The 23,281-nt window shown below is 36.2% G+C and overlaps 1 protein-coding gene across 7 annotated transcripts in view; it reads right to left on the bottom strand.

The window, feature by feature from the left end:
- The window catches only part of LOC131675570 (fasciculation and elongation protein zeta-2), a 771,588-nt gene that overhangs the window by 258,606 nt on the left and 489,701 nt on the right, over positions 1 to 23,281 (bottom strand). For all 7 annotated transcript variants that reach the window (XM_058932684.1, XM_058954818.1, XM_058954734.1 and 4 more), the window contains one exon: positions 4,004 to 4,126. In XM_058932684.1, the coding sequence (XP_058788667.1) occupies positions 4,004 to 4,126 (123 nt within the window). The remainder of the gene's footprint in view (positions 1 to 4,003; positions 4,127 to 23,281) is intronic.

The following is a 23,281-nucleotide window of genomic DNA, read 5'->3' as shown; positions in this document are numbered from 1 at the left end:
AAATGTACGTGATCAAAAATGTGCATAAATGCATTTTTCAGAAGATTATGCACTTTTGGATAAAAATTGCATCCTGTAAAAATACCGATTTACCTCAAAAAGGCCATCTTTTTCTTGGCCCATTTTTTTTTTGTTGATTCGTTGTACCATCGTGTTCAAACGTATACCAGTCCGGTTTCCGGTTTTTGATTTTTTATGGAGAAAAAAAATAAAAAAAAAAATTTTTTCTTCCGTGTCGAAAATTTGAATAATCTACGTAAATGTATGTTACTTCTATAAAAAAAACTGTAAATCATTGAACGCTCATGTTTACAAACACTGCCGCATTCTTTGAGTACGCGAGTACTATCCACATACGTATATCTGGAATTTGACGACAGTAGAAGCTTGGCTTTCTTGTAGTTATCATGTCTACTCTCGAAAATTATTCTGCAAAGAGACTGAAATGCCCCGATTATTTTCAAGTTCACAAAAAGTGCGTGTATCAAAGTAGAACATTGAACTTTCAAGTTGTGGGTGATTACGCAGGATTTTTGCAAACAAAGTTTGCAGATGAAAGTATAACTGCTAACAGTAGTGTATGAAGTAATTGCTACAAGCGTATTTACAGAGCTCATAATGATAGTGTAGATCATAATGATACGGTTGAGATCCCCGATTCGGTGGAAGTGAATGTGATTAACGTTGGTGGTGATAGTGAGTTTGAACTGGATTTTTCTGTACATGTTGATGAATTCAATAATGCAGTTATTTCAAAATTGGAAAATCCAGTATCGCCTTTGCGAAAAAAAGGAAATCTTTCCCACATGAACATCGAAACACATGTTCTTAAAAAAAAAAGACAACTCGTGTCATCGTTTACTAAAGCTACGAGCCGGAAGTTAAGAAAAATATGTGATACACCACTTGAGGAAGAGCAAAGCTATTTGGGTCATATGTCCAAAGAATTAAAGGATAACGTAGCTAAAGCCTTTGATAGTTGTCGGAATATTTCAGACAAGATCAAGCTCTTGACCATTATAGCTCCTATATTATCTAAATGCCAAATCTTATCTTTGTTTCCATAAGTTACGGCTTACATGGTTGATAAAGCAAGAAAAATTTCTTCAAATGAAGGTAACTTTATTTTTAAAATATTCAAAATTAGATATATTTGAAAATAATCGGGGCATTTCAGTCTCGTTGCAGAATAATTTTCGAGAGTAGACATGATAACTACAAGAAAGCCAAGCTTCTACTGTCGTCAAATTCCAGATATGCGTATGTGGATAGTACTCGCGTACTCAAAGAATGCGGCAGTGTTTGTAAACATGAGCGTTCAATGATTTACAGTTTTTTTTTATAGAAGTAACATACATTTACGTAGATTATTCAAATTTTCGACATGGAAGAAAAAATTTTTTTTTTATTTTTTTTCTCCATAAAAAAGCAAAAACCGGAAACCGGACTGGTATACGCTTGAACACGATGGTACAACGAATCTACAAAAAAAAATGGGCCAAAAAAAAGATGGCCTTTTTGAGATAAATCGGTATTTTTACGGGATGCAATTTTTATGCAAAAGTGCATAATCTTCTGAAAAATGCATTTATGCACATTTTTGATCACGTACATTTGAAGGTCTTCAATTTTGCTACAATATGGAAAAAGTTTTATCCGATTTGGGCTAATAATGACCGAGCAGTAGAAAGTCGAAATCCAACTCTCAAAATTGTTTTTTAACTTTGAATTTTAGAAGTGAATTTTCAAAATTCAATATTATATCAAATATGCGTCTAAGGCAAAAAAAAAATACGTGTCGCTTTATTTTCATCATAGAATCTCAAAAAAATAGTTTGGTGTGGTTTGCTCATGGGTGCCCATGGAGCTCCGTATGATTTGAGATGGAATCGGCCTAATACTGAGCTTCTTGATATTACTTTACAAGCGTTTTTCTCTCACTTAGCGGATAGGGTGCAGGCAGTTATTGATGATGGTTTAATTTATTTATACAATATATTTATACAATTATATCTAAATTGTGCATACAATGATATCCATAATACTATTAGTAAAACTCGTCTCAAGTAAATTTGATTGCTCAACGGGCTTCTGAAAATGGATTAAACCTGAATTCATTAAAAACAAAGGTAATTATTATCGGCAGTGAACTGAACATAGCGAGAATTAATTTATCATATCTCCCTCGTATTATCTTAAATGAAACTAGTAATCCCTATTCCATAACAGTTGTTAATTACGGAATTACTATTTTTATTACTCTTGATAAGAAACATATGGAAAAGAACATCTTGAGCGTGTCTTCTATATAAACAAATGAAATAACTAGATAACAGATAACATAGTCAAACAGATGCTATCATTTACAGAAGCTTGGAAAGTTGTAGCTATATACACTGCCACGGTGCCTAAGAATCTAAGGTTACAAGAACGCAACAGAAGCAGCTAAATTTATCTAACATAGTGAGATAGAATAATAGTGAATACATATCATAGTCCATTTACGAGGGTCGTTTGAAAAGTCTGTGCAAAAATAAAAACTGCTTGATTTTTTTTAATAAATCTATTTTATTTTTCAACATAGTCTCCTTTTAGGCTTATACACTTCATCCAACGCTGCTCTAGTTTGTTAATCCCTTCCAAATAATAGGATTTGTCCAAGTCTGTAAAATAGACATTCGTTTCTGTGATCACCTCCTCGTTTAAATAAAATCTTTTCCCCGCCAGCCATTTTTTCATATTAGGGAACAAATAGTAGTCCGAAGGAGCCAAGTCTGGAGAATAGGGGAAATGTGAAATGAGTTGGAACCCTATCTCCATCAGTTTTGCGGACACAACTGCTGAGGCATGAGCTAGCGCATTCTCGTGGTGGAAGAGGACTTTTTTGTGGGCCAAACGTGGACGTTTCTCTAGCAACTCGATTTTCAAACGATCCAATAACGATGAATAATATTCGTCTGTAATGGTTTTACCCTTTTCCAGATAGTCGATGAAGATTATTCCTTGCGAATCCCAAAAGACAGTCGCCATAACCTTCCCGGCCGAAAGAATTGTATTCGCCTTTTTCGGAGCAGATTCCCCCTTGGTAACCCATTGTTTAGACTATTCTTTGGTCTCAGGAGTATAGTGATGTATCCATGTTTCACCTACAGTGATGAAACGACGCTTAAAGTATTGCGGATTTTGCTGGAACATCTGCAAGTCATTCTTGCAATACTTCACACGATCTCGTTTGTCGTCAATCGTGAGCAATCGCGGCACCGATCTAGCGGATAGCTTTTTCATGTCCAAATGTTGGTGCAAAATATTATGTACCCGTTCGCTCGAGATGCCTACAGTACTAGCAATCTTACTCACCTTCACTCTTCTGTCAGCCATCACCATATCATGGATTTTATCAATGATTTCTGAAGTGGTAACCTCAACAAGGCGTCCAGAACGTTCAGTGTCTTTTGTGCTCATATGGCCACTCCGAAAATTTTGAAACCTCTTATAAACCATTCTAATCGAAGGTGCACAACCATCATAATGTTTATCAAGCTTCTGTTTAATCTCCTGAGGCGTTTTGCCTTTGAAAAAGTAATGTTTAATCAATACACGAAATTCTTTTTCGTCCATTTTTTTTACAACCACTCGATTTCTTTGATTGAAACGAATGTAAAACGCAAAGTACTTGGCTGATCTGGCTGAAACTTGGTGTGTGCTCTTCCAAGATATGCCACTAACTGAAAATCACCTTGATACGCACTAGTAGCGTCATCTCTCTGACTTTGCACGGACTTTTCAAACGACCCTCGTATGAAACAAAAGATTTTCAATTGATAGACCAAGCTGGAAATTTAACTCACAGTGGTATTAGATCTGAGACTAGTTTTCAACAATCTCATTAATAATGCCAAGCTACAGAGAATAAATGATTTTAATGCTAAAATGCCTCAAAAATAAGCGCGTACGTGTCTAGTATGTATCTATATATATTTTTGTAAAAAAATTTCGTACGTACCCATTAGATGGTTTAATTGCATCATTCAAATTTAGTGTCGGAACATGCATCTTTCGAGCATAAGACTTATTCCAGTCAATAGGTAATATGTTGCCAAATGTGCCTGTTATTGTCCACCACATCCTAAAAATTATTAATACATAAATTAATCAACATATTTTACTAACACTCTTAACGCTGTCATATAAATTAAAAAAAAAACAATATCTTTCATATAATATATAAATATTATATATATATGAATATAATATGTATGAATATAATAAAAATATATGAATATAATATATTGTAAGAGGATATACCATTCGGGGCGCGAATGGGAATCTTACCCGTTAAAGAAAGGATGTTCCCAGAGTCGCGAGGCTAACCGCCGCCTCGATCAGCTCGTTCGAACAGCGTCGATCTTCAGACCTTCCGCCCTAGAGCCCGTGAAAACTCGCACGTGGAGAACACGTGCGGCATTTCCGGGGTGCCCAGTGATTCAAGGTCGGGCAGGTTCTGTCGTGGGCGTCAGGAGAGGAAAACCAGAGGGAATTCGGAAGAAGAACTCTCAGCCGGTTGTCGAGAGAATTGATATCTTTATTCACGTCTATCGCTTCAATCGTACAACAGTAATGTTGTGGCCGAGAGACTTTGTCGCGTGTCTCGCGCTCGCGATGAGAGAGAGAAAGAAAACGCACTATCTAACTACACTTTGCGGTCGCACGCAATTACATTCGAAATCAGGGACTTACGCTACGGGGACGAGTCACTGTTGATCAAGCAGCTCCGATGTCGTGCGCAGGTCGCGTTGGTCTCTGACCCTTCTTGGCGACAAACCTCTCGGTCGGGGTTTTCGCTGCCCGAGTCTGCAGTTGCCCGCGATCCTTGACTGTTGCCTCAGATCGCTCTGGGCAACTGATAATAATGGGCAGCGAACGACCTTTCTCCGAGTGGTGACTTCCTAGCGACTTCTGAGCTACTGGGTCTTCGTGTGCTACCGGCCTGGTTGCCCCTCGAATTTCTCTGACTCTATCCCTTGTCACTTACGTTCTTCTTATCCGCAGGTCCGGACTTGACTGACTTTCCCCCATTCCTCCTTCCGCCAAAGCGCGCGCGCCGGCCGGCGGCCTGATCGCTCTCTTCCCCCTTCCCATCATTCCTAATGTCCCGCGGTACGCGCGCCTGACTCGCGCTGGTCGGTGCCCTAATCCCTCTTCTCTCTCTCGCTTCTTCGCTCGTTCGTCTCGCGGGCGCTTCTCCTCCTCGGGTTTGTTTCTGCGGACCGGCTTTTACGCAGCTCCACGCGATAGGGGCGCTTAGGTTACACCTTTAACGAGTCACACTCGTTACAATATATGAATATAATAACAATTTATTAGTTGCGACTACGGCATCGAGCAGTAAAGACCCGCCGCTACCACGCTAAACAGACAGTATACAGGGTTTCCTATTTTAAAGGAACCACCCCGAAATTTTCTACGGTTGGCGTTCTACAAAAAAATTGTTCAGACAAAAGTTGTTTGGGAATGAGGGACACCTTTTCCAGAAATCAGATTTGATCTTGAGATATATTTTCAAGGTCATTTGAAGGTCAAAGTCATTTTTTGAATAGGAACCTATAATTTTGATCCCGGATTCGGAAAGAGCGAGAAATTCTACGTTCAGATAAGTTATTATATGTGGGGTGCGGTTAACGCCCCATCCCGCGTAAGGTCATGTAGGAGTCAAATTTATTACTTTCTTGATCTATGCACAGGAATGATCGGGCAAGGGTAACATTAATTTTAATAACCCAAAAACTCAAATAACCCAATAAACCAACCCCAATAACCCCAATCACTAAATATCCAAGTTCGTGGTCGACGTCTCTCTCTTCCTTCAATGATTCGGATTTTCACGTGGGTCGGTTGCCGAAGCCTCCCAGAGTAATTTTGAAGGTCAAGGCCGATATCGTGCTGCAGCAAGATATTACCGTCCAGTTATTGGGTTGGCGGGGGAAGATATTACCACCAAGTTCAAATGACCTTGAAAATAAATCTCAAGGTCAAATCCGATTTCTGGGAAAGGTGACCCTCATTGTCCCAAAAGACTTGTCTGAACAATTTTTTTGTAGAACGCCAACCGTAAAAAATTTCGGGGTGGTTTGTTTAAAATGAGAAACCCTGTATATGTCATCCCAGTGTAAAAGTGGGTGCAGTAGTATGCATAGTTTGAGGTCATTTTTACCATATGAATGAAATACTGGCTAAATATAACACAGGCAGCCCAGTCCAATTGCTAAATAGCACTTTTATAATATACCAACATCATCCAGACATTGCATTGACCTTAAACTTACAATATGGTAAACTCAATGAAGAGGCAAAAAAGTTCATCACTCAGCTAAAAGTTATACAGTGCCGGTCAGCCACTTTTACCCCCCCGCGGGCAAAATCAGTCTAACTTCAAAGTTTTATATCTCTGGTAGAAATTAACGTACAGAGACGCGCGTGGGTGCGTTTGAAAGGTCTTTCGGAGAGCTTTCAAATGATATGACTCACGGTTGCCATTGATTGTTTTTTTAAATTTTGCAACAATTATGCAAAATTGAAAATTCTGAAATTTTTTTATTATTTTTGACAATTAGCCAATTTTGGAAAAAAAATCGTACGAAAATTTGAAGTACACCATTTTTTAGCTATTACCAAGCCCTATCTGAATCACTCATCAAAAATTTATTTTCGTCAAATATGACGCGCGCACGGACATTTTTTCCTGGAAGTGACAGTTTTTTTCAACATTTTTTATCTCCGTCAAATTGTAACAATCGAAAAAAATTTATAGGAGAAAAAATGTTTGTTTTTTCACGTAGAATACTGCAATAATTTTTTTTTCGGTTTTTCGAAAATTTTTTTTTTTCGGTTTAAATTATTTTTCAAGGTCGAAAAAAAAAAGATTTTTTTTTGATGTAATTTACGATACTTGTTATGTAGTATTATTGAATGGGTGGAAAAAAATATGATTTTGTGGTTTCTCATCTTTTTAGCGTACCGACTGTGAGAAAAAAAAATTGAAAAAAACCGAAAAAAAAAATTTTTCGAAAAACCGACATCATTGAAAAATGTTCTTCTGTGTTAAAAAAACATGATATTACTCCATATCGTTATTACAAAAACCATTACAAGAGTTTATACGTTTAGGAAAAGACAAATCTGATTTATTAGACAATACTGGTATTAAATCTGCTTACGAACTTAAAATCTGCTGACGAAACGTTGCTGAATATAATTAAAATTAAGTGAATTTTCCATCTCTCACTATTTCCCTTTTTTCCATTATTACAAAATTTATTATTGAAGAAGACTATAAAGGAATCAAGACAGTATATTACGTATTACAACCTACGAGGATTATGATGAGTTACAAGCTCTACAAACTGAAAATAGATTATTGAAAGAACTTTACAAAGAAACAAAAGAAAAAAACATTTTATTGAATGAATTATTAATCAATAAAAAGCAAAGAAAACCAAAAAATATCTTCATAAGCACATACGCAGAAATTGCTAACATGACTAAGCCTAAGCCAAAAAGAGTACCAAGATTAATATCTAAGAAATCAAACAAAAATGACAACATGAACCTGTGGCTCACTATTTAATCAAAGATAAAAAAATACAAACAAATAAAGTACAAACAGTAAATAATGACACAGTCATTATAAATTGTAAGAACGAGGAAAGTATAAGTGCTATCGAAAAAACTTTAACAAAAAAGCGGCATACAAGTGTCAAATTGAAAAGAAAACAAATTAAAAAATCAATATTAACAATTACTGGAATCAGTAATACTTTTACATTAAATGAAAAACATATAGAATCAGATATAGATCAAAGAAATTTTAGCAGTTATAACGAGAAATCCAAAATATTGCAATCCTATTCAACCGCACGCGTGCCGGCTCGAGCAACGCCGGCGGCTTTGCTCACTCGAGCAGATATCCGCGACTCACTCGCGCTCGTTTATTCGTCTTACGCGACGTATCTACGCTTCTCTCTTCTCTCACCGCTGCCGCTCTCGCTCTCAGTTGGCCCCCACTAACGATGCCCGGCCCAGGTATTGGTCTTGAAATAAAGCGTTGCGAGTATCAGTAATGGTTTTCGATTTCCATCACGCTCGCCATGGCCACAGCGAAGGAGCGAGTCGCGGGAGAGAGAGCGAGCAAGACAGGACCGGCCATCCCAGCCAGGACCCCGTCACAAAATTTATTGATCTAGTCACCAAAGCTCTCTGCACTAGCACATCTAGAAAAAAACATACCAAAAAACGTAAGAAAATATTTAGAAATCTAGTTGTCTTGTGGCATGATGAGTGCGCGCGATTAAAAACATTAAAACTTAGCGGACTTAATATATTACAAGAAGCACGCGGTGCTCTATCGCAAAATGATTAAATTAAAAAAAAGACTGTTTCAAAGAATTCACGTCTAGCTTAAACGTGGGTATCAATCCCAGCTATGTCTGGAATAATAACAAAATATTTAAAATTTGTTAGACTAAAACTTTTCCTCAAGATTCTAGTAAAAATCTTCAAAACAACAAAAAAGCTGACAGAGCCTTAAATAAACTAAGCCCCTCAGGGCTCAAACGAATCCTTCTTGGCTTCCGCAAAGCAACTCGAATAAATTCTTTGATGCGCCTAACAGTTTTCAAGAATTCAATAATTGCACTTCAACCGAAAAAACAAGATTATAGCCTGGCATGGTGGGTATCAACTTTCTAGTTATACAAAGTTTACTGATCAGACTAAAATTAATACTAACTGATATTTACGACAAAATGTTCCAAAAAAATGATTATCCTTTTTCTTGGAAAGTTTTTTATACATTTCATTAAAAAATCGGACGGTGATAGCGTGCGTCCCATAGAACCTGTCTTTGGAAGTTATTTGAAACAATGATTAAACATCGATTGGTATGGTAGAGAGATTATTATAACCTTAATCCACAAGACCAAAGTGGATTTCGAAAGAATAAATCATGCAGACACAATCTCGCAAGCCTCAGTTTCTAAGTTCAAAACGTCTTGATTGAAAAAATGGACATTTTAGCCCCGTTCCTAGACGTACATTGGAGCTTTCGACAATACCAGGGTCGTTTGAAAAGTCCGTGCAAAGTCAGAGAGATGTCGCTACTAGTGCGTATCAAGGTGATTTTCAGTTAGTGGCATATCTTGGAAGAGAACACACCAAGTTTCAGCCAGATCGGCCAATTACTTTGCGTTTTACATTCGTTTCAATCAAAGAAATCGAGAGGTTGTAAAAAAATGGACGAAAAAAAATTTCGTGTATTGATTAAACATTACTTTTTCAAAGGCAAAACGTTTGAAGAGATTAAACAGAAGCTTGATAAACATTATGGTGATTGTGCACCTTCGATTAGAATGGTTTATAAGTGGTTTCAAAATTTTCGGAGTGGCCATATGAGCACAAAAGACGCTGAACGTTTTGGACGCCTTGTTGAGGTTACCACTTCAGAAATCATTGATAAAATCCATGATATGGTGATGGCTGACAGAAGAGTGAAGGTGCGTGAGATTGCTAGTACTGTAGGCATCTCGAGCGAACGGGTACATAATTATATTGCACCAACATTTGGACATGAAAAAGCTATCCGCTAGATGGGTGTCGCGATTGTTCACGATTGGCCAAAAACGAGATCGTGTGAAGTGTTGCAAGAATGGTTTGCAGCTGTTCCAGCAAAATCCGCAAGACTTTAAGCGTCGTTTCATCACTGTAGATGAAACATGGATACATCACTACACTTCTGAGACCAAAGAATAGTCTAAACAATGGGTTACCAAGAGGGAATCTACTCCGAAAAAGGCGAAGACAATTCCTTCGGCCGGGAAGGTTATGGCGACTGTCATTGGGATTCGCAAGGAATAATCTTCATCGACTATCTGGAAAAGGGTAAAACCATTACAGGCGAATATTATTCATCGTTATTGGATCGTTTGAAAACTGAGTTGCTAGAGAAACATCCACGATTGGCCAACAAAAAAGTCCTCTTCCACCACGACAATGCGCCAGTTCACGCCTCAGCAGTTGCGAGCGAAAAAATGATGGAGATAGGGTTTCAACTCGTTTCACATCCCCTCTATTCTCCAAACTTGGCTCCGTCGGACTACTATTTGTTTCCTAATATGAAAAAATGCCTGTCGGGGAAAAGATTTTATTCAAACGAGGAGGTGATTGAAGAAACGAATGCCTTATTTACAGACTTGGACAAATCCTATTATTTGGAAGGGATTAACAACCTAGAGCAGCGTTGGATGAAGTGTATAAGCCTAAAAGGACACTATGTTGAAAAATATAAAAGATTTATTAAAAAAAATCTAGCAGTTTTTATTTTTGCACGGACTTTTCAAACGACCCTCGTATCAACATTAATATTCTACTCTTGGTTTTAACCGACATCGTCTGCTCTAACTCCATTCTTGGGTTCATAATGAAATTTTTGAGGTATGAATGCTAAATTTTTTCTGAATACATCAAAAACGGCTTTAGGCTTGTGCATAAAGGCGTACCTTAAAGCGGTGTCTTAAACCCTCTCCTTTAAATCATATATGTCGCACCTATTACTTCCAACCTCCCCAGAACTATAACTACATCTCATTTCGACGACAACTTATCTCTCTTCATTAAATGCAAAGATATTCCTAGAGCCAAAAAGATACTTTAAAATTCTATTATAAAAATCTAATAAAGTCTAAAGGCTCGAGATCTTGAACATACTGCCTGTGAAACAAAATTTACTTCAATAGAAAAAACCTTTGTCTGGAAACCGTGGAGATTAAAATTGATGACTTTGTTAACTCTTCGGAATCAGCCCGCTTCTTAGGTGTCATCTCCGACTACAAATTGATGTTCAAGAAACACGCAGATCAAGTTTTAATAAAGTACCGTAAAACTCTCAACATCATAAAATTCCTATGTGGCACGTGGTGGAGTTTAGATCCCCTAACACTCATCACTTTTTACAAAAACTCTGTACGTTCAATTATGGATTACGGTCTTTTTATTTACTATCCAGCCATCATCAATCTTGCAGACAAAATAGAGAAGGTTTAGCGTAAAGCAAAGAGAACTGCTATAGGATATCGCAACAGCACGTTAAACAATGTTATAAACGTTGAATTTAAACTCGTGCCTATTAAACAGCGAGCTACCTACCTATGTCAATGTTTTTTGGCTAAAGCCAGATCAAATAACTGTTCACACACTGCGAAAATCGTAAATCACTTCTCGAATCTATGCGATCAAAAAACCAAGCCGTACTCTATCGTGTTATTAATAAATTTACTCTCTCCATTGAGGTAATCGTCGACATTATAGAAATATATGATAATCTGCCTGTATACACTCAGGACTACAAGACAATTATCACATCGATACCAATCAACACCGAGCTAGGACGTACGTCAAAACCAAACAAACCACTAAACGATTACATTTTACAGAAGCAATGCTGTCGCCATCTACACAGATCTACAAAATATCATCCAAACCTGTAATCTTAAATTTAACAGTTTTATTTTAAATATAAAACAAAAACATAATAAAATCAATAATTTCAAATAGGGCTCAAAAATTTCATTTTAGTGGATTCCCTTACACATCGATATTGATGGCAACGAAAAAGAAAACTCACCTCTAAAGACTGGCTCACAAATTAGAAATTCATATAAACAAAATTCCTTATTCAGATTTATATGAAATGTTTCATCGCGAAGCACAAGCGGAGTCTGACAGGATCACTACAGACAGCAGGAATAATACGGGCTGAAAATACTTTCAACTTTTTCACAAAAATAAGAAAAAACCGTGGTTTATTGGCAGAAAACTAAGTAGAGTGTATATTGTATCTATAAATAGTAGCCGTACCGATCACTATAATTTAGCGATTTCATGCACCGACTTAACTCCTTAGATGACTCGAAATGCAAATGTAATAAGATAATCAAAACCTCAGCCACGTGCTTTGGTAATACTCTTTATACAACGAACAAAGAGAACACCTCATCAACTCTCTCAAATCTACATACGTTTATCCGCCTTTCAACATCGAATTACTTCTTGTTAACCCTACAAGTGACGCTTGCAAATACCTTGCCAACTTCTTTAAAAAAGGCGGCTTTAAGATATAACGTCCAACACTGACGTACCCCTGTACGAGTAGAATAAGCTCCTCACTATTGTATCACACTAAATAGCGCAGGTACTGTACATACTATAATGTTAACTACTCTGCGTATATGTATGTGTATCTATGTTTATATATCTTTATGAATATGTATTTCCTACTGTCGCAGTGATAAACCAACAGATTTAAGCTGCTAAATAAAATAGTACATTACGATACAAGTAATAAGTACAAAAAAATCGCTTCGCTCGGGCGTAAACGCCATACGAGACAAGAATCTACTTTCCTGAACATGTGCCGTACCGTATTTTTTCATACGACGTGTGAAAAGTGTGATTTTTACGCTTGTTTTCTGTCGAGCGTGCGGGAAAGACGCACTTTGCGCACGGAGTATCGAAAAAAAACATTAAGATATTACTATCATTATTTAGTTGAAAAAATACATAAATTTATTGTAACAAAAAAATTGAATTGATTATAATTCTTTCTTAAAAAAATTATGACCTTGTGAGAGGGGGAACAGGGCGATAATCGCTGGTCCTGTCTGCGGCACTCCCCTCGCACGGACATAGCGACCAGGCGTGGCTATGGTAACATGACAATTACGCTTGGTTTGTTGCAGGGCCTGGAAGATGTGAGCGCGACTGGAGGAGGGAGCTCGAGATGAGGACGAGAGCGAGAAGAGCAGAGAGAAAGAGAACGACTAATTAGCGGAGAGTGGGTTGATCGGGGGATTCATAAGCCAGGGAATTCGCGAGAATCCAGAGAGAGAATTCAAAGGGGGAGTTGAATAAAAGGTCAGAGGAAAGATCCAGCAAGAAGCCAGCAAGAAAGTCCGGAAAAAGAGTGGAGAGAGAAACTGAAGAACTTTGTGTGTTCGAGCTATCCAGGATACTCTCTGGAACAGCAGTGCCATGAGACTCCAGGACACGATTTCAGCACACGTCCATCGCTGCCGAGGCAAAGGCCACCAGGAAGTCCTGGCAAGGTGTCCCTTGTCTAGATCCGTGAGGCTGGACAGCGGCGCGGGTGTCATCGTCTCCCGACCACCTCTGCCAGTTAAGCTGAACTTCCGTCACCTCCGGACTACGACGGAACTTGGTGGGTCGCTCTCCAGAGCATATGAATTTCTTTTCTTTCTGCACCAACTCTCGTTCGGAACTTCGCGGCCGTAAATTCATCCGTTTGCATCGAGGACACTGAGTGAATTCGCTCATGTTCTTTTCGCCTAAATTATGCTTGGTTGTCGCGTTTCCGCAAGTGAGCGCATATTCGTTCATTCTTTGTAATTTTTTTTATTAATTAGAATTTTGGTTTATTGGTTGATCGCATTTTGGTGTATGAGCGAGTCCACTCATTCACACTATAGATAATTAATTAATTTTGTAATTGAGGTTGTAAAGACGTAAAAAATAGATCGCTATTTGTTTGTGTGTGTGTGAAATCAACGTGTAATATTTCTTAATCGCCAGGCCTCATTTTTTCAGCCATTCGCGGTGAATTTGTGTTTGTAGAAGATAGCGCCGGCTTCCGTAACCGAGATAGGACCCAAAATCGCGGGGTATAGCTGTGGCGCACCATAGCTAATGAGTTTTTCCCTTGTAACCCTGCAAGTGAAAACAGTTTATTCGTGATCTGATTAGCTGTAAGATAGTCAAGTGATTAGCTGTTACGTGATAGTATAAGTACTGTGTATGCTCATAAAAAGTTACTACAGTGTGATGTTCGTATCACTTATAAATAATAATAATTCGAACTCTCGTATCTAGCTAATGAGTAAGAATTTGTTTCCAATAATTTTACTCTACTTGTCAATACAATAAATAGATAAATCAAATGTATTCTAATAATAATAGATAAATCAAATATATATAAATAAGTACAATGTTTCAAGGAAAGTCAGACAATGCCCTAGTTTCTTATGGTGCGAATTGTCCCATAAGCAGAGCTAAAGTCTTTCTTGGATAGGATATAATTCGGCCCAAGTTTCTTATAGCGCGAGATGTTCTATAAGTCGAGCTCGAATTATAAGGAAGGAACAGTCTTGCTCAGTTAATCACAATGAGAAAAAGAACTTAGGTATTAGCCAAGTTTATTCAGACTCATGCGCTCACCTTGCAAGGCTAGAAGTGAATGCTAGCCTGTGCAAAGGTGGGTCTATTTATACACAGATTTTCCCGCTTATTTTTGCAGGAAAGATGTCATCGAACATTCGAGAGACATTCGCGAAGTTTCAGAAATGAGTTTTCTTAATATACAAGTAAATAACCATTAATATTAAGCTTTTAACACATGTAAACTTTACAAAATTTGTTATTTGTTGATTGCATATAATATACAATTATCGCAAATAGTGTCGTCAAAAGTTATTAACTAATATAGTTAATTAACATGATATTACAATATTTACAATAGAAAATTATTAAATTATTATATAACTTTATAGTTGATTAAATTTGGAAGTATTTTCTAAAAATAAATATTCAAAAATTAGTTAATAACATTTGAATTATAACTAATTTTTTATATTTGTAACGGTTTTTCCTAATCTTATAATGCAATTGTTAGATTAATTATCTAAGATTCCTAAATCATAAAGCTATCATTATCAAGTATAAAATTAATACTTTCGTTTTATATACAGCTTATTGTTTAAATAAATTATTAATTGTTTATTTACTAATAACAGTTATTATTCAGCTGTTATTAATGAAAGCAATTCTTACTCATGTTTTATACTTATTCATTTAGCATATGGATTATTTACATTTTTCTAATATTTCATAATGTTAGCGTAATAAATAAATCAACTTTGCATATTAAAATTCATTATTATTTCATAATTAAATGCAATTTGTGTTATTACATTCTGAATCTACGTACTTAAATTTATATAATAAATATTCTGTTATATTAAAATTATCTTTAATTAACAAATTTTTCTTAATAACAAAAATCACTATATCTATATCTATTACTTTGTGACGTCACCCTATTTATTTTGATTTGACTCATATGGATACAATCAAGTAAACAGTGAGGTAGCGCCGCTTAACGTGTTAATTTGAATAAACTGATAGATACGTTAGACTAGTTGTGGTAATTGAGTGATTTAATAAATAGCTCATAAATAGGACCGTTACAACAGTTTTTGCTGACAATTAAATGTTAAAAAAATGTATCATTATAGTTGACATGAATTTGAATCGAATTCAACGATTTAATCATTCTAGCTTCAAAATAAAAATCTACTAACAGCTCCATATAGAGAAAGTAATTGAACTTTACTCTATGATTAGCTATGCGAATATTTAGCTACAAATAATCACGATAAAATTTTGATTTTAGCTATACACATATATATAAAATTATTAAATATATATATATATATATATATATATAAATTATTAAAAAAATTATTCAATAATAAAGTAGATCCTGTAGGACCTATTTTGCACAAGATACTGTAGAAAATTGAAATTAAATAATTTCTTAAATCTACCGATTTAGTCATGTTCTTTCATCCAAAAAGAAGCCCTTTGGCTTAAACAAAACAATTTACTGGCAATACTGTCAACTATATTTTTATTGTAAAATAAGTTACGACGTTTCATCTACATAGTGAGTAGACCTTTTCAAGTGACTAAAAATGTACACATATACAATACATATAAATAATGCTATAAAATATAATAAAGATATCACTCACTCAAATCAAGAATACAAAACTAACGCAAATAAAAAGATATTGTGGTGAAAAATCATGTCAAGAGCCAGTGTGATAATTGTATTCTATCGCAGCTATATAGCTACTAATACTCATCGAACTGAGAATCAAACTAACATTGCCTTCCAAAGTTCAATTCACAACGATTAAATACATAGGAAATATGAATATATAAAACTACACACGCAATGACAATATTTCGGAAAGAGAGAGAAAATAGTCATCAATCCAAACAAATAGTATTTTCATACAACTACTTTATAATAGTCCAATGTAATTTTTAAATATAGCTTTTAAGTTTTGTGTATCTTGAATTCTATTGACATTATTAAACTTTGTAATAAAAAGCATTTCAGATATAAGACGTTTAAAATAAAAGTTTTCATGATCTAAAATTTTAATATTATTTAAATCAAAATTGAAATTATGACATGTGTCTCTCATTCGCTATGAAAAGATGAATGAGACAACCTTATGGCTTTGTCTACTAACATATAAACAATAGCTATTTTTTGTGGAACCGGTGTATGAGATAAATAATTTAAATATAAACTAGATGTGTAGGCTTTCGGTACCAATTAGATAACAATGAACCATCATCTGTTAAAATGATAGACATATCTAAGAAATTTATACAATTATTCACTGGTTTCTCTATAGTAAATTGAATATAATTATCCTGTTCATTAAAATATGGCAAAATTCGGTCAATTTCAACCGTGCGTACACAAGCCAAAACATCATCTACATACTTCTTTTAGAACAAAATTCCAAAAGGAGAACAAGTCAACATATCTGTAATTAAATCATCTAAAACAACATCAGCAAGAATAGGATTAACAGTGCTACCCATCGCACAGCCAAACTTCTGTCTATAAAAGCAACCATTAAAAACAAAAAAATTTTTCTTCATAATAAATTCAATAACATCACAAAATTCATTAAGGGACAACCTAGTCTTACAAATCAACAGAAGCCAACGTCTTTCAATGGACCCTTTTACAGCCTCAAAATAAACATTATTGAACAATGAGACAACATCAAAACTAACGAAACAAAAACCCTGTGGAACTTTAAAATCGTCAATAAGTGTTTTTGCTTCTAAACTATTTTTTACAGAATAAGGCGACTTTGGCAAATTTTTTTGTGAAAATTCAGAAAAAAAATTTGGACAACTCTTAAGTAGGTAAATTTATAGTGGAAATTACTATTCTCACTGGATAGTCATGCTTATGTGTTTTAACCTAGCCATAACATCTAAAAAGGTTGGTAAGATTATTAATCCAAGAATCTCTCATGCTCTGAATTTTTTTTACAAAAATCAATCGTAGTAATATTATAATTATTATGAGAAGAAGCTTGTAATAATTGTAAATTGTTATTGTTATTTATATAACTTTCAAAATTAAAGTCATAATGCAATTTATATTTTCTAGAGAATAACAGGGCAAATTTCTTTTTTAACTTATAATTCACAATATCAGCATAATTACTACTTCTGTTATCAAAGTATTTTTCAAGATTACACAGGCCGACAAAATTTAAAAAATGGAAAAACCCAGAAACCAGACAGTACGTTCCCAAAGGTTTTTGGTGCGCTGAAACCGAATCTGACCTCAGAATTGCTCCATCACCCTAGATTTTCGAGAAATCCTAACCTAAAAGTTCAAAAAACACGATTTTTCACTATATTTCGCGTAGTATTACGTCGTAAGCCAATTTTATTTTAAAAAACGAGTAATGCTATCTCAAAGTACTACCCTTACCCTTCAAAACCCTTTTTTCAGATTTAAAAAATTTTTTTTTTCCATCGAGATATCGTAGATTGAATTTGAGTGATTTAGCAATTTCGTTACAGCACGAAATAGTGGCGAATTTCCGAATAAGGAGCTATAGTGTAATTATATGTTTTTTGGTTCACTGAATCCAAATTTAACGTAAGAATGACTCTATAATCTCAATTCCCTTAACCCTAGAGCCCCATAACCTGCGACGCTGTAACCCCTGACCGACATACTCCAAAGTCCTTAACTCTGGAGCCCTTTAACCTGCTGCGGTATAACCCGCGACCCTCACACCCCAATTTCCTTAACCCTCGAGGCTTTAACCTGCGAAGCTATAACCCCCGGCCCTATCGAGGGTTAAAGAAATTAGGGTTTGGTGGACGGGGAATACCGCTGGGTCAATGGAACAACGATAGACGTCATTTCTGCGGTAAAAGAAGGTAGAAGAATTTGTGTCTGTGATAGGAAAATTCATATCCAACTTACGTATACAAGTACAATTTACATTTACATACAAGTGTCTATAACTTGCGAAATCGATCAGATAGGATTTTTAATCTTACATTTTTCTGGTCTACTAACGATGAAGAAAGTATCTACGTTAGCAGATACCGGATTCACTTAGGGCCTACATTTCCTTACTTGAGGATAACCGTGTATGACATTGCTCAAAAACTACAAATTTTTGTGCTTCGTTCTTCATCTGTGTTAGGGATCGTGTTTGAGCGGCAGGCTAACGGATAAGTCACTGGAATTGAATTTTTGGTATTATTTCTCGTACAACACTGCATGCAGTACTTTCATTGATTTTTATTATAATTTCATTTTTCAGAAATTTTATCATTACCCCATTCCGGTATTAGAATAAGTTTATAATATTATTCGTGTTTTAACACTGCTCAAAAACTCCAAGTTTTTGTGTTCTACTCTTCATCCGTGTTAGAGATCGTGTTTCAGCGGCAGGCTAACGGAGAAATCACTGAAATTAAATACTTTCTAGTATTTCTCATATAACACTGCGTGCAGTACTTTTACTGATCTTTATTATTACTTTGTCTTCTAGAAATTTAATTATATTTACCCATTTCGTTATTAGAATAAGTTTATAATATTACTTGTGATTTCCAATTAACTTAAATGTTATTAAAGATGTCGGCATGTAGAATTCCATGCAAAGGAAAAATCGATTCATTTTGTAATATCTGCGGTAAATTTGAGATAGCTCGACTTTGTCGATCAATCACTGATATCATTAAAGATCAGTTTGAAGAATGTTACGAGACATCTATGAAGAATTTAGACAAACCATGGGTTCCTAAATATATTTGTGAAGACTGTCGCCGAAGTTTGAAAAACTTGAATAAAACTAAAACCGAAGTTGTTCTCCAACCAACAATATAGCGTGAACCTAAAAATCACCATGATGACTGTTACTTTTGTAAATGTGATATTTTAGGTTTTAATCATAATAACAAAGCTTCTCTCCTTCATCCGAACGTTTCTAGTGTAACAGTAGCTCAGTATGGAAAAATAGAAAGAAAAAAAATTATGATTCTGAGCCAAAAAAACTTCAACCAATAGAAGTTCCGGTAACAGACAAAAGTAGCAGTAGTGATGAAGAAGATTTTTCTGACTCAGAAAAGCCCAAACTTTTCGACCAAAATTCTTTGGATGATCTGATCCGTGATTTGAATCTTCCGAAAGATTCTTCAGAACTCTTAGCTTCAAGACTAAAAGAAAGCAATCTTTTATTACCTGAGACAAAAGTTTCTATTTACAGGAAGAGAGATATTAAATTTCGGCCATATTTTACTTGCGTGGATAACCTTGTTTACTGCAACGATATAAAGCATCTCATTAGTTTATATGGAGTGCAAGAAGGTTATAATCCAGAGAACTGGCGACTCTTCATGGATGCATCTGTACAAAGTCTCAAGGCAGTACTTCTGCACAATGGGAATGAGTATGCAGCTATTCCCATTGCTCATTCCACTGTGATGAAAGAGTCTCACGATAACTTTCGATTCCTTCTTGAGAAAATCAATTACAATGAACACAAATGGCTCGTTTGTGGCGATTTCAAGATGATCAATATATTAGTTGGCTTGCAATCTGGAAATACGAAACACCCCTGTTTTTTGTGTCTCTGGGACAGTCGTGCACGAGAAGAACATTGGGTTCGGAAAGAATGGACAAAAAGAATCGGAATGGTTGTTGGATCACACAATGTCGTCCATGAGAAATGAGAACCTTGTTGATACTAAACATATCTTGTTACCTCCACTCCATATAAAACTGGGCTTGATGAAGCAATTCGTCAAGGCACTAGATAAGGAAGGCGAATGTTACAAGTATCTTCAGGGCAAATTTCCTAAATTGTCTGAAGCGAAAATTAAGGAAGGCATATTTGTAGTGCCAGACATTCGAGCACTTATGAAAGATGATGAATTCCTCTTGACAATTACGACTAATGAGAGAAATGCTTGGATAAGTTTCAAAAGTGTCACCGAGAATTTTCTTGGAAACCACCGCGACCCTAAATACAAAACTATTGTGTCGACAATGCTACAGAATTTTCAAAAATTACGGTGTTTTCGGTACATTTTCGGTAAAATGTTTATGTGCGGGCAATGGTACTTCTCGTTCACGGTTTCGCCCTCGATGGCGAAACTCTCCACTCACTCGCACTTGCACGTACACTGCTGGACGGAAGGCTATCTCACAGCTTCTCTCTCTCGTCTCTGCCTTCAGAAAACTCCGGAAAACGTTAAAGGTATTTTCGCTATCTGGCTCTGCGATCGGATTCTAATCCTCGACTGGTTCGTTTTTGTACGCGCGCATTCCATTACGTCTCATGCTGAATTCCTCTATACATTTCGCCCCAAACGGGAGGTGCTGCCCTCGCCGGCAGCCGCATGGTTGGGCTGTTAGCGCTAATACGACGTTTACCGTCAAAACTTTTATTTTAAACGTCTTATATCTGAAATGCTTTTTATTACAAAGTTTAATAATGTCAATAGAATTCAAGATACACAAAACTTAAAAGCTATATTTAAAAATTACATTGGACTATTATAAAGTAGTTGTATGAAAATACTGTTTGTTTAGATTGATGACTATTTTCTCTCTCTTTCCGAAATATTGTCATTGCGTGTGCAGCTTTATATATTCATATTTTCTATGTATTTAATCATTGTGAATTGGATTTTGGGAGGCAATGTTAGTTTGACTCTCAGTTCGATGAATATTAGTAGCTATACGAGGTGTGTTCAAAAAGTAAGGTGACTTTGTATTTTTAAGAAATAATATTTATTTATTTATCAATATTTATGTTGTCCCCTTCAAAGTAATCCCCCTCAGATACAATACACTTATGCCAACGGGTTTTCCAATCCTCAAAGCACTTTTCATAAGCACTTTTCGGTATAGCCTTGAGCTCTTACGGCGATGCAGTCTTTATTTCTTAGAGAGAGAAACTGAAGAACTTTGTGTGTTCGAGCTATCCAGGATACTCTCTGGAACAGCAGTGCCATGAGACTCCAGGACACGATTTCAGCACACGTCCATCGCTGCCGAGGCAAAGGCCACCAGGAAGTCCTGGCAAGGTGTCCCTTGTCTAGATCCGTGAGGCTGGACAGCGGCGCGGGTGTCATCGTCTCCCGACCACCTCTGCCAGTTAAGCTGAACTTCCGTCACCTCCGGACTACGACGGAACTTGGTGGGTCGCTCTCCAGAGCATATGAATTTCTTTTCTTTCTGCACCAACTCTCGTTCGGAACTTCGCGGCCGTAAATTCATCCGTTTGCATCGAGGACACTGAGTGAATTCGCTCATGTTCTTTTCGCCTAAATTATGCTTGGTTGTCGCGTTTCCGCAAGTGAGCGCATATTCGTTCATTCTTTGTAATTTTTTTTATTAATTAGAATTTTGGTTTATTGGTTGATCGCATTTTGGTGTGTGAGCGAGTCCACTCATTCGCACTATAGATAATTAATTAATTTTGTAATTGAGGTTATAAAGACATAAGAAATAGATCACTATTTGTTTGTATGTGTGTGAAATCAACGTGTAATATTTCTTAATCGCCAGGCTTCAATTTTTCAGCCATTCGCGGTGAATTTGTGTTTGTAGGAGTTAGCGCCGGCTTCCGTAACCGAGATAGGACCCAAAATCGCGGGGTATAGCTGTGGCGCGCCATAGCTAATGAGTTTTTCCCTTGTAACCTTGCAAGTGAAAACAGTTTATTCGTGATTTGATTAGCTGAAAGATAGTCAAGTTATTAGCTGGGCTCCTCCATTGGGACGATTGGACTTTGGTTTCGATATCATAACCATATATCCATGATTCGTCACCAGTTATGACCCTTTTGAGTAAATCTGGGTCGTCGTTGACGTCATTCAACAGTTCTTGAGCGATGCTCATGCGACGATTCTTTTGGTCAAAATTTAGCAATTTCGTAACAAACTTCACTGACACACGTGTCACGCCCAAAACTTTAGAAAAAATTTCATGGAACGAGCCAAGCAATATACCAACATCCTCAGCAACTTCTCTAATAGTGATTCGACGATTTTCCAGAACAATTTTCTTCACTGCTGAACGTCTTCATCAGTTGTTGACGTGCTTGGGTGTCCAGAGCGAGGCTCGTCATTGGCATCTTCCCGGCTATCTTGGAAGAGTTTGTACCACTTGTAAACATTTTTTTTACTCAGATCAGTTTCTCCGTATGCCACCGTCAACATTAAAAGTGTTTCGGAGCACTTCATTTTATTTTTTACACAAAATTTTATGCAAATCCTTTGATCCATATTTTTTGATAGCAAGAAATCGCCGAGCACGCAAAACACTTATAACCTTTACGCCTCTCACAACCAAACAAAAAATGCTATACACTTGAAACTTGGTACAGATGTTCGGGAAGAGTGTACCAACATAACAAAACAAAAAAATCGATAATCGAAAGTACGTTGCCCGTGAAATTTGAAAAGTCACCTTACTTTTTGAACACACCTCGTATAATACTGGTAATGAATTTGGGCCCTGTATTCGTATGGAAGTGATTCAAAATACACCGAGCACTTTAATCATAGTTTGTAGTGAATCTGGTAAACTGACCAAAGAACACGTCAAGAAATGGATTGCAGAGTGTTTAATACCTCATCTACAAGAAAATACTTTACTTTTGACTGATTGTTGGACTGGACAATCTAGAAATTTTTTGATGAGTTGCTTACCGTTCGATAAAAAGATAATGTTGAGCCATTAACAATACCTGCAGCTACAACAGGAATTTGTCAGCCATTAGACGTATATTTTTCTAGTCAATATAAAATTTTGTTTCGTACAATTTATAATCAAATAATGTTAGAGTTGAAAGAAGAAAAGCGCATGATAAACTATTTTTTGTAAAGATGCATTCACTTGTTCACAATCAGCTCACAGCAGGAATTTTTCGTCCATTGCTGCAATACGCTTGGTACAAAAGTGGATACGCCGTTGCCGATCCAGAAACATTTCAAAATGTAAATGAAGTTTGTTTCAACAAAAAAGAAATATTTAGTCATTGCGTTCAATGTGATAGTCTAGCATTCATAAGATGTGCTC

The sequence above is a fragment of the Phymastichus coffea genome, unplaced genomic scaffold (assembly GCF_024137745.1).
Source record: "Phymastichus coffea isolate CEN01 unplaced genomic scaffold, Cenicafe_Pcof_1.1 PCOF00001, whole genome shotgun sequence".
In the NCBI taxonomy this organism is placed as follows: domain Eukaryota; kingdom Metazoa; phylum Arthropoda; class Insecta; order Hymenoptera; family Eulophidae; genus Phymastichus; species Phymastichus coffea.
Note: the sequence above shows the minus strand (reverse complement) of the source record. Positions and strands in the feature narration are given on the sequence as shown.